This window comes from Salvelinus fontinalis, chromosome 19, assembly GCF_029448725.1.
Source record: "Salvelinus fontinalis isolate EN_2023a chromosome 19, ASM2944872v1, whole genome shotgun sequence".
NCBI classification, from domain to species: domain Eukaryota; kingdom Metazoa; phylum Chordata; class Actinopteri; order Salmoniformes; family Salmonidae; genus Salvelinus; species Salvelinus fontinalis.
In genome coordinates this window covers 19,614,403-19,627,104 of record NC_074683.1, presented here as the reverse complement: position 1 = coordinate 19,627,104, position 12,702 = coordinate 19,614,403, and the positions used below count along the sequence as shown (strand labels likewise).

Genomic DNA, 12,702 nt, shown 5'->3' with positions numbered 1-12,702 from the left:
AGACCAAACCGGTGTCCAAAAATACCGATATCCGATTGTTATGAAAACTTGGCCCTAATTAATCGGCCATTCCGAGTAATCGGTCGACCTCTATGACCTACCCTTACCACCTGGGGCGCCCATCAGGAATTCCAGGATCCAGTTGCAGAGGGAGGTGTTTAATCCCAGGGTCCATAGCTTATTTATGAGCTTTGAGGGCACTATGGTGTTGAACGCTGAGCTGTAGTCAATGAACAGCATTCTCACATTCTCTCAGGTGCTCCTTTTGTCCCGGTTGGAAAGGGTAGTGTGGAGTGCAATAGAGACTGCATCATCTGTGGCTCTGTTGGGGCGGTATGCAAATTGGAATTGGTCTAGGGTTTCTGGGATGATGGTATTGATGTGAGCCATGACCAGCCGTTCAAAGCACTTCATGGCTGCAGACGTGAGTGCTACGGGTTGGTAGTCATTTAGGCCCGTTACCTTAGTGTTCTTGGGCACAGGTCTGCTTGAAACGTGTTGGTATTACAGACTCAGTAAGGGAGAGGTTGAAATTGTCAGTGAAGAAACTTGCTAGTTGGTCAGCGCATGCTCGCAGTACACATCCTGGTAATCCGTCTGTCCCTGCGGACAGAATGTTGACCTGTTTAAAGGTCTTACTCACATCGGCTGCAGAGAGCGTGACACACAGTCTTCCGGTACAGCTGATGCTCTCATGCATGTTTCAGTGTTATTTGCCTCGAAACGAGCATGGAAGTAGTTTAGCTTGTCCGGTAGGCTCGTGTCACTGGGCAGCTCCCGGCTGTGCTTCCTTTTGTAGTCTGTAATGGTTTGCAGGCTCTTCCACATCTGACGAGCGTCAGAGCAGGTGTAGTTTGACTCGATCTTATTTCTGTATTGAAGCTTTGCCTGTTTGATGGTTCGTCGGAGGACATAGTGGTATTTTTTATTCGCTTCCGGGTTAGAGTCCCACTCCTTAAAAGCAGCAGCTCTAGCCTTTAGCTCTGTAACGGGTGTCGTAATCCTCCTCCTCAAACGAGGAGAGGAGAGAAGGATCGAAAGACCAAAATGCAGCGGGTTGTGAATACATAATGAATTTTAATAAACAAGACGAAACTAAACACACGAAGAACACTTGATACTTTACAAAACAACAAAACGAAGTAAACAGACCTGGACACGAACTTACATACAACGTGAAGAACGCACGAACAGGAACAGACTACAAATACCTAACGACAATGAAACTGTCCCGTATGGTGCGCACATACACTGACACGGAAGACAATCACCCACAAACAAACAGTGAGAACACCCTACCTTAATATGACTCTCAATTAGAGGAAAACGCAAAACACCTGCCTCTAATCAAGAGCCATACCAGGCAACCCAAAACCAACATAGAAACGGAAAACATAGACTGCCCACCCAAAACTCACGCCCTGACCATCACACACATAAAAAACAACAGCAAACAGGTCAGGAACGTGACAGAACCCCCCCCTCAAGGTGCGAACGCCGGGCGCACCAGCACAAAGTCCAGGGGAGGGTCTGGGTGGGCATCTGACCACGGTGGTGGCTCAGGCTCCGGACGCTGTCCCCACACCACCATAGTCACTCCCCGCTTCTGTATCCCCCTCCCAATGACCACCCTCCAACTAAAACCACCTAAATGAAGGGGCAGCACCGGGATAAGGGGCAGCACCGGGATAAGGGGCAGCACCGGGATAAGGGGCGGCAGGTCCTGGCTGAGGGACTCTGGCAGGTCCTGGCTGAGGGACTCTGGCAGGTCCTGGCTGAGGGACTCTGGCAGGTCCTGGCTGAGGGACTCTGGCAGGTCCTGGCTGAGGGACTCTGGCAGGTCCTGGCTGAGGGACTCTGGCAGGTCCTGGCTGAGGGACTCTGGCAGGTCCTGGCTGAGGGACTCTGGCAGGTCCTGGCTGAGGGACTCTGGCAGGTCCGGGCTGAGGGACTCTGGCAGGTCCGGGCTGAGGGACTCCGGCAGGTCCGGGCTGAGGGACTCCGGCAGGTCCGGGCTGTAGGGCAGCTCATGACTGTAAGGCAGCTCATGACTGTAGGGCAGCTCATGACTGTAGGGCAGCTCATGACTGTTGGGCAGCTCCTGACTGTTGGGCAGCTCCTGACTGGCTGGCGGCTCTGGCAGCTCCTGACTGGCTGGCGGCTCTGGCAGCTCCTGACTAGCTGGCGGCTCTGGCAGCTCCTGACTGGCTAGCGGCTCTGGCAGCTCCTGACTGGCCGGCGGCTCTGGCGGCTCCTGACTGGCTGGCGGCTCTGGCAGCTCCTGACTGACGGACGGCTCTAGCGGCTCCTGACTGACGGACGGCTCTAATGGCTCGGGACAGACGGGCGGCTCTAATGGCTCGTGGCAGACGGATGGCTCAGAAGGCGCTGTGCAGACGGATGGCTCAGAAGGCGCTGGGCAGACAGATGGCTCAGACGGCGCTGGGCAGACAGATGGCTCAGATGGCGCTGGGCAGACAGATGACTCAGACGGCGCTGGGCAGACAGGCAGTGCAGAAAGCGTTGGGCAGACGGCCGACTCTGCCCTGCTGAGGCGCACAGTAGGCCTGGTGCGTGGTGCCGGAACTGGAGGTACCGGGATGACGGCACGCACTTCAAGGCTAGTGCGGGGAGCAGGAACAGGGCACACTGACCTCTGATTCTGTAACGGGTGTCGTAATCCTCCTCCTCAAACGAGGAGAGGAGAGAAGGATCGAAAGACCAAAATGCAGCGGGTTGTGAATACATAATGAATTTTAATAAACAAGACGAAACTAAACACACGAAGAACACTTGATACTTTACAAAACAACAAAACGAAGTAAACAGACCTGGACACGAACTTACATACAACGTGAAGAACGCACGAACAGGAACAGACTACAAATACCTAACGACAATGAAACAGTCCCGTATGGTGCGCACATACACTGACACGGAAGACAATCACCCACAAACAAACAGTGAGAACACCCTACCTTAATATGACTCTCAATTAGAGGAAAACGCAAAACACCTGCCTCTAATCGAGCCATACCAGGCAACCCAAAACCAACATAGAAACGGAAAACATAGACTGCCCACCCAAAACTCACGCCCTGACCATCACACACATAAAAAACAACAGCAAACAGGTCAGGAACGTGACAAGCTCAATGCGGATGCTGCCTGTAATCCATGGTTTCTGGTTGGGGTATGTACGTACGGTCACTGTGGGGACAACGTCATCGATGCAGTTATTGATGAAGCCAATGACAGATGTGGTTTACTCCTCAATGCCTCAATGCCATTGGAGGAATCCCGGAACATATTCCAGTCTGTGCTAGCAAAACAGTCCTGTAGCTTAGCATCTGCTTCATCTGACCACTTTTTAATGATCAAGTGTCTGGTGCTTCCTGCTTTAATTTTTGCTTGTAAGCAGGAATCAGGAGATAGAATTATGGTCAGATTTGCCAAATGGAGGGCGAGAGAGAGCTTTGTATGTATCTCTGTGTGTGGAGTATAGGTGATCCAGAGTTCTTTTCCCTCTGTTTGCACATGTAACATGTGGATAGAAAATAGATAAAACTGATTTAATTTTCCCTACATTAACCTGTCTAGGATCAGCGTGGCGCTAGCGGCACACCCCCCCCCCCCCCCACTGAAAAACCAGTGCCGCGAAATTCAAAAAAAATATTTTTTTTAAATATTTAACTTTCACACATTAAAGTCCAATACAGCTAATGAAAGCCACAGATCTTGTGAATCCAGTCAACATTTCCGATTTTTAAAATGTTTTACAGGGAAGACACAATATGTAAAGATGTACATCTATTACCTAAAAACACATTAGCATAATCCACCATCTTTTATTTGTCCACCAACACCAGTAGCTATCACCAATTCGGCTAAACTAAGATATTTATAGCCCCTAACCAACAAAAAAACTCATTAGATGACAGTCTGATAACATATTTATGGTATGGGATAGGTTTTGTTAGAAAAAAGTGCATATTTCAGGTAGATGGCATAGTTTACAATTGCACCCACCATCACAAATGGACTAGAATAATTACAATGAGCAACGTGTTTACCTAACTACTAATCATCAAACATTTCGTAAAAATACACAGCATACACGAATCGAAAGACACAGATCCTGTGAATACAGACAATATTTCAGATTTTCTAAGTGTCTTACAGCGAAAACACAATAAATCGTTATATTAGCTTAGCACATAGCAATTAGCAGCCCAGCATTGATTCTAGCCAAAGTGAGCGATAAAAGTCAACATCGCCAAAAGATATTAATTTTTTCACTAACCTTCTCAGAATTCTTCCGATGACACTCCTGTAACATCACATTACAACATGCATATACAGTTTGATCGAAAATGTTTATATTTAGCCACCAAAATCATGGTTAGACAATGTGAAATGTAGACAAGCTGGTAAAGAAAAAGTCCTTGCGCCACTTAGACAGTGATCTACTCTTATACATAAATACTCATAAACGTGACTAAAAAATATAGGGTGGACAGGGATTGATAGACAATTTAATTCTTAATACAATTGCGTTATTACATTTTTTAATTTATCCTTACTTTTCAATACAGTTTGCGCCAAGCGAAGCTACGTCAAAAAACATGGCGTCCTAAGCCACTAAAATGTTTCGACAGAAACACGATTTATCATAATAAAAATGTCCTACCTTGAGCTGTGCTTCCATCAGTATCTTGGGCAAAGGATCCTTTCTTGGGAGAAATCGTCTTTTGGTGGAAAGCTGTCCTCTTGCCATGTGGAAATGTCAACTGCGTTCGGGATGAACTGAAAAGCGTGCCCAACTTTTCACATCGTTGCAAAAATAAATGTCCCAAAATCGCACTAAACGGATATAAATTGCTATAAAACGCTTTAAATTAACTACCTTATGATGTTTTTAACTCCTATAACGAGTGAAAAGATGACCGGAGAAATATAACAGGCTAAACTAACGCTTGGAACAGGTGCGCGCCGGTGTCCTCTAGGCTCATGACGCAGCTCCCAAAGAATGACTAGCTTCAGGGTTTTTTCATTTGTAGGGCCTGTGAACGCGCAATCGACCCCGTTGGAATCGTCATCACGTAAAGGCATCCAGGGGAAGACGTAAGAAGTGTCCGTATAGTCATAGCAACGACAGTGCCCTTATAACTGACTTCAGAAGAGTGGCCAACATTTCTCAAATCTGACTCCATGTCAGGGAAATTGCTGTAGAATGGGCTCTGTTCCACTTAGAGACAAAATTTCAACTCCTATAGAAACTATAGACTGTTTTCTATCCAATAATAATAATAATATGCATATTGTACGATCAAGGATTTTGTGGGAAGCCGTTTAAAAAATTAGCCAAATTAGCATAAATAGTCTAAACAGCGCCCCCATCCCCAACAGGTTAAAGTTTTAGCGTTTTCTTGTGTGCTTATGGCGGATTACAGCTCATTCAATGCTGTCTTAGTGCCAGCCTCTGACTGTGGTGGTATGTAAACAGCTACAAGGAATATAGATGAAAACTACTGTACTGAGCAAATGTCAAATTGGCTTTTTACCAAATTACCGTACAACAGACCATGTATTCACCCTACACACCCTAATTGACAACCAAACAAACCAAAACAAAGGCAAAGTCTTCTCATGCTTTGTTGATTTCAAAAAAGCCTTCGACTCAATTTGGCATGAGGGTCTGCTATACAAATTGATGGAAAGTGGTGTTGGGGGTAAAACATACGACATCATAAAATCCATGTACACAAACAACAAGTGTGCGGTTAAAATTGGCAAAAAACACACACATTTCTTCACACAGGGTCGTGGGGTGAGACAGGGATGCAGCTTAAGCCCCACCCTCTTCAACATATATATCAACGAATTGGCGCGGGCACTAGAACAGTCTGCAGCACCCGGTCTCACCCTACTAGAATCCGAAGTCAAATGTCTACTGTTTGCTGATGATCTGGTGCTTCTGTCACCAACCAAGGAGGGCCTACAGCAGCACCTAGATCTTCTGCACAGATTCTGTCAGACCTGGGCCCTGACAGTAAATCTCAGTAAGACCAAAATAATGGTGTTCCAAAAAAGGTCCAGTCGCCAGGACCACAAATTCCATCTAGACACCGTTGCCCTAGAGCACACAAAAAACTATACATACCTCGGCCTAAACATCAGCACCACAGGTAGCTTCCACAGAGCTGTGAACGATCTGAGAGACAAGGCAAGAAGGGCATTCTATGCCATCAAAAGGAACATAATTTCAACATACCAATTAGGATCTGGCTAAAAATACTTGAATCAGTCATAGAGCCCATTGCCCTTTATGGTTGTGAGGTCTGGGGTCCGCTCACCAACCAAGATTTCACAAAATGGGACAAACACCAAATTGAGACTCTGCATGCAGAATTCTGCAAAAATATCCTCCGTGTACAACGTAGAACACCAAATAATGCATGCAGAGCAGAATTAGGCCGATACCCACTAATTATCAAAATCCAGAAAAGAGCCGTTAAATTCTACAACCACCTAAAAGGAAGCGATTCCCAAACCTTCCATAACAAAGCCATCACCTACAGAGAGATGAACCTGGAGAAGAGTCCCCTAAGCAAGCTGGTCCTAGGGCTCTGTTCACAAACACAAACACACCCCACAGAGCCCCAGGACAACAGCACAGTTAGACCCAACCAAATCATGAGAAAACAAAAAGATAATTACTTGACACATTGGAAAGAATTAACAAAAAAGCAGAGCAAACTAGAATGCTATTTGGCCCTAAACAGAGAGTATACAGTGGCAGAATACCTAACCACTGTGACTGACCCAAACTTAAGGAAAGCTTTGACTATGTACAGACTCAGTGAGCATAGCCTTGCTATTGAGAAAGGCCGCCGTAGGCAGACATGGCTCTCAAGAGAAGACAGGCTATGTGCTCACTGCCCACAAAATGAGGTGGAAACTGAGCTGCACTTCCTAACCTCCTGCCCAATGTATGACCATATTAGAGAGACATATTTCCCTCAGATTACACAGATCCACAAAGAATTCGAAAACAAATCCAATTTTGATAAACTCCCATATCTACTGGGTGAAATTCCACAGTGTGCCATCACAGCAGCAAGATTTGTGACTTGTTGCCACCAGAAAAGGGCAACCAGTGAAGAACAAACACCATTGTAAATACAACCCATATTTATGTTTATTTACTTTAACTTGTGTGCTTTAACCATTTCTACATTGTTACAACACTGCATATATATATAATATGACATTTGTAATGTCTTTATTGTTTTGAAACTTCTGTATGTGTAATGTTTACTGTTCATTTTTTATTGTTTATTTGACTTTTGTATATTATCTACCTCACTTGCTTTGGCAATGTTAACACATGTTTCCCATGCCAATAAAGCCCCTTGAATTGAATTGAATTGAATTGAAAACTCTCTCGGTAGGTTATGTGGTCTGCAGCATATCACAAGAAACTCTACCTCAGGCGAGCAATAGCTCGAGACTTCCTTAGATATCGTGTACCATCTGTTGTTTACAAAAATACATAGACCACCGCCCCTTGTCTTACCAGACGCCACTGTTCTATCCTGACGGTACATCGTATAACCAGCCAGCTGTATGTTGATATTGTCGTCGTTCAGCCATGACTCCGTGAAGCATAAGATGTTACAGTTTTAAATGTCCCATTGGTAGTTCATCTTCCCAATAACTCGTCCATTTTATTGTCCAAAGGTTGCATGTTTGCGAGCAGAATTGAGAGGAGTGGGGATTTATTTGATCGCTTCCTACTCCTCAGAAGGCAGCCCGCCCTCCAGCCTTTCTTTCTCCGTCTCCTCTTCACGCAGATCACTGGGGTCGGGGCCTGTTCCCGAGGGAGCCGTATTTCCTCTGCCTCGGGCTTGTCAGAGTCTTGAAAGAAGAAAAAGGATTCTGCTAGTCTGTGGCGAATAATCGCAGTCCTGATGTCTAGAAGTGTATTTTCGGTCATAAGAGACGGTAGTGGCAACATTATGTACAAAAATAGTACATAAATAAGTTACAAACAAAAAAACACAATCGGTTGGGGGCACGTAAAACGTAAAACACCATTTTAGATTCATGGATGCTATGCTACAGGACTGTTTTGCTAGCACAGACTGGAATATGTTCTGGGATTCATCCAATGGTATTGAGGAGTATACCCCCTCAGTCATTGACTTCATCAATAAGTGCATCGATGACATCGTCCCCACAGTTCCCGTACGTATATATCCCAACCAGAAGCCATGGATTACAGGCAACATCCGCATCGAGCTAAAGGCTAGAGCTGCCGATTTCAAAGAGCGGGACACTAATCCGGACGCTTATAAGAAATCCCGCTATGCCCTCAGACGAACCATTAAACAAGCAAAGCGTCAATACAGGATTAAGATTGAATCCTACTACACCGGCTCTAACGCTCATCGGATGTGGCAGGGCTTGAAAACTATTACAGTGACGCGAGCCTGCCAGACAAGCTAAATGCATTTTATGCTCGCTTTGAGGCAAGCAACACTGAGGCATGCATGAGAGCACCAGCTGTTCTGGATGACTGTGTGATTACGCTCTCGGTAGCCGATGTGAGCAAGACCTTTAAACAGGTCAACATTCACAAAGCCGTGGGGCCAGACGGATTACCAGGATGTGTACTCAAAGCATGCACAGACCAAATGGCAAGGGTCTTCACTGACATTTTCAACCTCTCCCTGAGTCTGTAATACTGACATGTTTCAAGCAGACCACCATAGTCCCTGTTCCCAAGGAAGCGAAGGTAACCTGCCTAAATGATTACTGTCCCGTAGCACTCACGTCTGTAGACATGAAGTTCTTTGAAATGCTGGTCATAGCTCACATAAACAGCATCCTCCCGAATACCGTAGACCCACTCCAATTCGCATACTGCCCCAACCGATCCACAGATGAAGCAATCTCAATCCCACTCCACACTGCCCTTTCCTCCCTTGACAAAAGGAACACCTATGTGAGGATGCTGTTCATTGGCTACAGTGCCCACGAAGCTCATCACTAAGCTAAGGACCCTGGGACTAAAGACTTCCTTCTGCAACTGGATCCTGTACTTCCTGACGGGCTGTCCCCATGTGGTAAGGGTAGGCAACAAAATGTCTGTCCCGCTGATCCTCAACACTGGGCCTGCTCAGGGGTGTGTACTCAGTCCCCTACTGACTCCCTGTTCACTCACAACTGCGTGGCCAAACACAACTGCAACACCATCATTTAGTTTGCTGACGACACAACAGTGGTAGGCCTGATCACCGACAACAATGAGACAACCTATAGCGAGGTGGTCAGAGATCTGGCAGTGTGGTGCCAAGACAAAGGAGCTGATCTTGGACTACAGGAAAAGGCTGGCTGAATAGGCCCCTATTAATTAACATCTCTGGAGCTGTAGTGGAGTGGGTCGAGACTTGCAAGTTCCTTGGTGTCCACATCACCAACAAACTATCATGGTCCAAACACACCAAGACAGTCGTGAAGAGGGCACGACAACACCTTTTCCACCTCAGGAGACTGAAAAGATTTGGCATGGGTCCACACATCCTCAAAAGTTCTACAGCTGCACCATCAAGAGCATCCTGACCGGTTGCATCACTGCCTGGTATGGCAACTGCTCGGCCTCCAACCGCAAGGCACTACAGAGGGTAGTGCGAATGGCCCAGTACATCACTGGGGCCAAGCTTCCTGCCATCCATGACCTCTATACCAGGCGTGTCAGAGGAAGGCCCTAAAAATTGTCAAAGACTCCAGTCACCCAAGTCATAGACTGTTATCTCTGCTACCACGCGGCAAGCAGTACCAGAGCGCCAAGTGTAGGACCAAAAGGCTCCTTAACAGCATCTACCCCCAAGCCATAAGACTGCTGAACAATTAATCAATTGACACCCCCCTCCATTTGTTGTGTACGCTGCTGCTACTTGCTGTTTATTATCACTTCACCCTAACTACGTGTACAAATTTCCTCGACAAACCTGAACCCCCGCACATTGACTCGGTATATAGCCTCGTAATTGTCATTTTATTATGTTACTTTTTATTATTTTATACTATAGTTTTTTTGGTAAATATTTTCTTAACTCTTCTTGATCTGCACTCTTGGTTAAGTGCTTGTAAGTAAGCATTTCACGGTAAGGTCAACACTTGTATTCGGAGCATGTGACAAATAAAGTTTGATTTGATTTGCTGCCTTGGCAGCAGCTAATGTGGATCCATAATAAGTACAAATACAAGCTCACAGAACAGGACTGGCGAGTGTTGAAGCGCATAGCACATAAAAATCGCCTGTACTCGATTGCAACACTCACTACCGAGTTCCAAACTGCTCTGGAAGCAATGGCAGCACAAGAACTGTTCGTCGGGAGCTTCATGAAATGGGTTTCCATGGCCGAGAAGCCGAACACAAGCCTAAGATCACAATGTGCAATGCCAAGACTTCGGCTGGTGTGGTGTAAAGCTTGCCGCCATTGGACTCAGGAGCTGTGGAAACGCATTCTCTGGAGTGATGAATCATGCTTCTCCATCTGGTAGTCCAACGGACGAATTTGGGTTTGGTGGATGCACGCTACCTGCCGCAATGCATGGTATCAACTGTAAAGTTTGGTGTAGGAGGAAAAATGGTCGGGAGCTGTTTTTCATGGTTCGGGCTTGGCCCTTTAGTTCCATGGAAGGGACATTTTAATGCCACAGCATACAATGACATTATAAACGATTTTGTGCTTCCAAGTTTGTGGCAACAGCTTGGGGAAGGCCCTTTCCTGTTTCACGGGGCATGACATTGCCCCCGTGCATAAAGTGAGGTCCATACAGAAATGGTTTGTCGAGATCGGTGTGGAAGAACGTGACTGGCCTGCACAGAGCCCTGACCTGAACCCCATCGAATACCTTTGTGATGAATTGGAACACCGAGCCAGGCCTAATTGCCCAACATCAGTGCCAGACCTCACTAATGCTCTGGTGGCTGAATGGAAGCAAGATCACAGCAATGTTCCAACATCTAGTGGAAAGCCTTCCCAGAAGTGTTGAGGTTGCTATAGCAGCAAAGGGGCGACCAACTCCAAATTAATGCCCATGATTTTGGAATGAGATGTTCAACGAGCAGGTGTCGACATACTTTTGGTCATGTAGTGTATGTTTAAATTTGTATCCCCATGCCCGCACAGTCTGACTGAGCATTTCAGTGGCTAAAGGAGGCCCAGGGAAATAGATTATAACAAGTTATAAAAAAATATATAATAATATGTGAACAGAGTGATGATTTAAACATTTAAATTAAAAAGGCAGCATAGGGGCTTTAAACAAAAAAAATGATGTTAGCAATTGTATTAATATAAAATAAAATAAACATTCCTGTTTATTTGAGCATACAATATAGCTCAGTATTTTTATTGTTTATTTTATACAGTCTTTTTTGCTCATCTCTATCAAGGGTGGCAATAAATTTGGATCCCACTGTACATTAGAGTTAATGGGATCTCTATTATGTTGGATCTCACACCAAGGGCACGGCTCTCATGTTGACTACTATGGTAACAAACCAAGGTCCTTGGTTCATTGATGCCTTAGGACTGCAATCCTGAGACCAAGGTCCTGACTCACAGCAAGGACATCTTCCAATTGATAAAAAATGCTATTCATGCCATGTTCTCTCCTTCCCTGTTTCCCAACACAGGTTTGGATACCAGCCCCCCGGCCAGTACTCATGAACTCACAATTCCAAATGATGTGAGTAAAGGACAACAGTAGGATAAACTACTAATGAACCGGTATCAGGGTCAAGTCATTTTAACTCTCCGCTCAGTAGATTAACAGTAATTCAAAGAACTTCCCCACAAGATAACTTTTACTGTGAAGATAAAATATTAGTTAACACAGACATACACAGACTTAAAAATGCTGCCTTGTAACACCATCAACTTTCAATGACATGAAAAATACAATTTCTCAAATTACTTTAAATGAATTTCTTGTAGTTACTGTGTTTCAATTGAACTGACCCTGCAATGAGCCAATGATGTCGCACTGCTTTCATGATTGAGCTTTTTAAAGCTCAAATCAATGAAAGCCAGCCCAAGGCTTCTGTTCCAGGTTTCCCAGTTAAGAACTGCTGCCATTTCTTCCCAGCTAATAGGCTGCATAATCGGGCGCCAGGGAACCAAAATCAACGAGATCCGCCAGATGTCTGGGGCGCAGATCAAAATCGCTAACGCCATGGAGGGTTCGTCGGAGCGCCAGATCACCATCACGGGAACCCCCGCCAACATCAGCCTTGCCCAGTACCTCATCAACGCAAGGTAACCTCTCACCCAGCGCCAACATCAGAGCGCTGACACTAATAATGCTAATGCAAGCAGTATGCATTGTTAGCATGAGGCCGAATCAGTGACCTCCAGTACATTTCCGTGGGAAATGGTTGTCTGTGGAGGAGTCCCTTTGTACAAAGAAGCCTTCTGCCAAACGCCTCCACGGCTATTTCTGGCATCAATATGAGTCATATCGTGTGATTGGAAGTTAGGTGGCAACAGACCTAACCCAATGACATGTTTTGAGATTAGTCAGCAATTGATTACATTTTGAAAATGTTGTGTCATTATTGACGAGGATTATATCATTATTATGATAGATCTTTCATGGCAGGCTGCTTTAGGTTAAGTGTCACTG

General features: G+C 45.5%; 1 protein-coding gene across 7 annotated transcripts in view; it reads left to right on the top strand.

Moving 5' to 3' along the window:
- pcbp3 (poly(rC) binding protein 3) overlaps nucleotides 1-12,702 on the top strand; it is a 177,645-nt gene that overhangs the window by 162,631 nt on the left and 2,312 nt on the right. For 6 of the 7 annotated variants that reach the window (XM_055871009.1, XM_055871008.1, XM_055871007.1 and 3 more), the window contains 2 exons: nucleotides 11,714-11,766; nucleotides 12,166-12,335. In XM_055871009.1, coding sequence (XP_055726984.1) covers nucleotides 11,714-11,766; nucleotides 12,166-12,335 — 223 coding nt within the window. Of the gene's footprint in view, nucleotides 1-11,713; nucleotides 11,767-12,165; nucleotides 12,336-12,702 lie in introns of those variants that run through there. The other variant, XM_055871013.1, reaches the window with a different exon arrangement.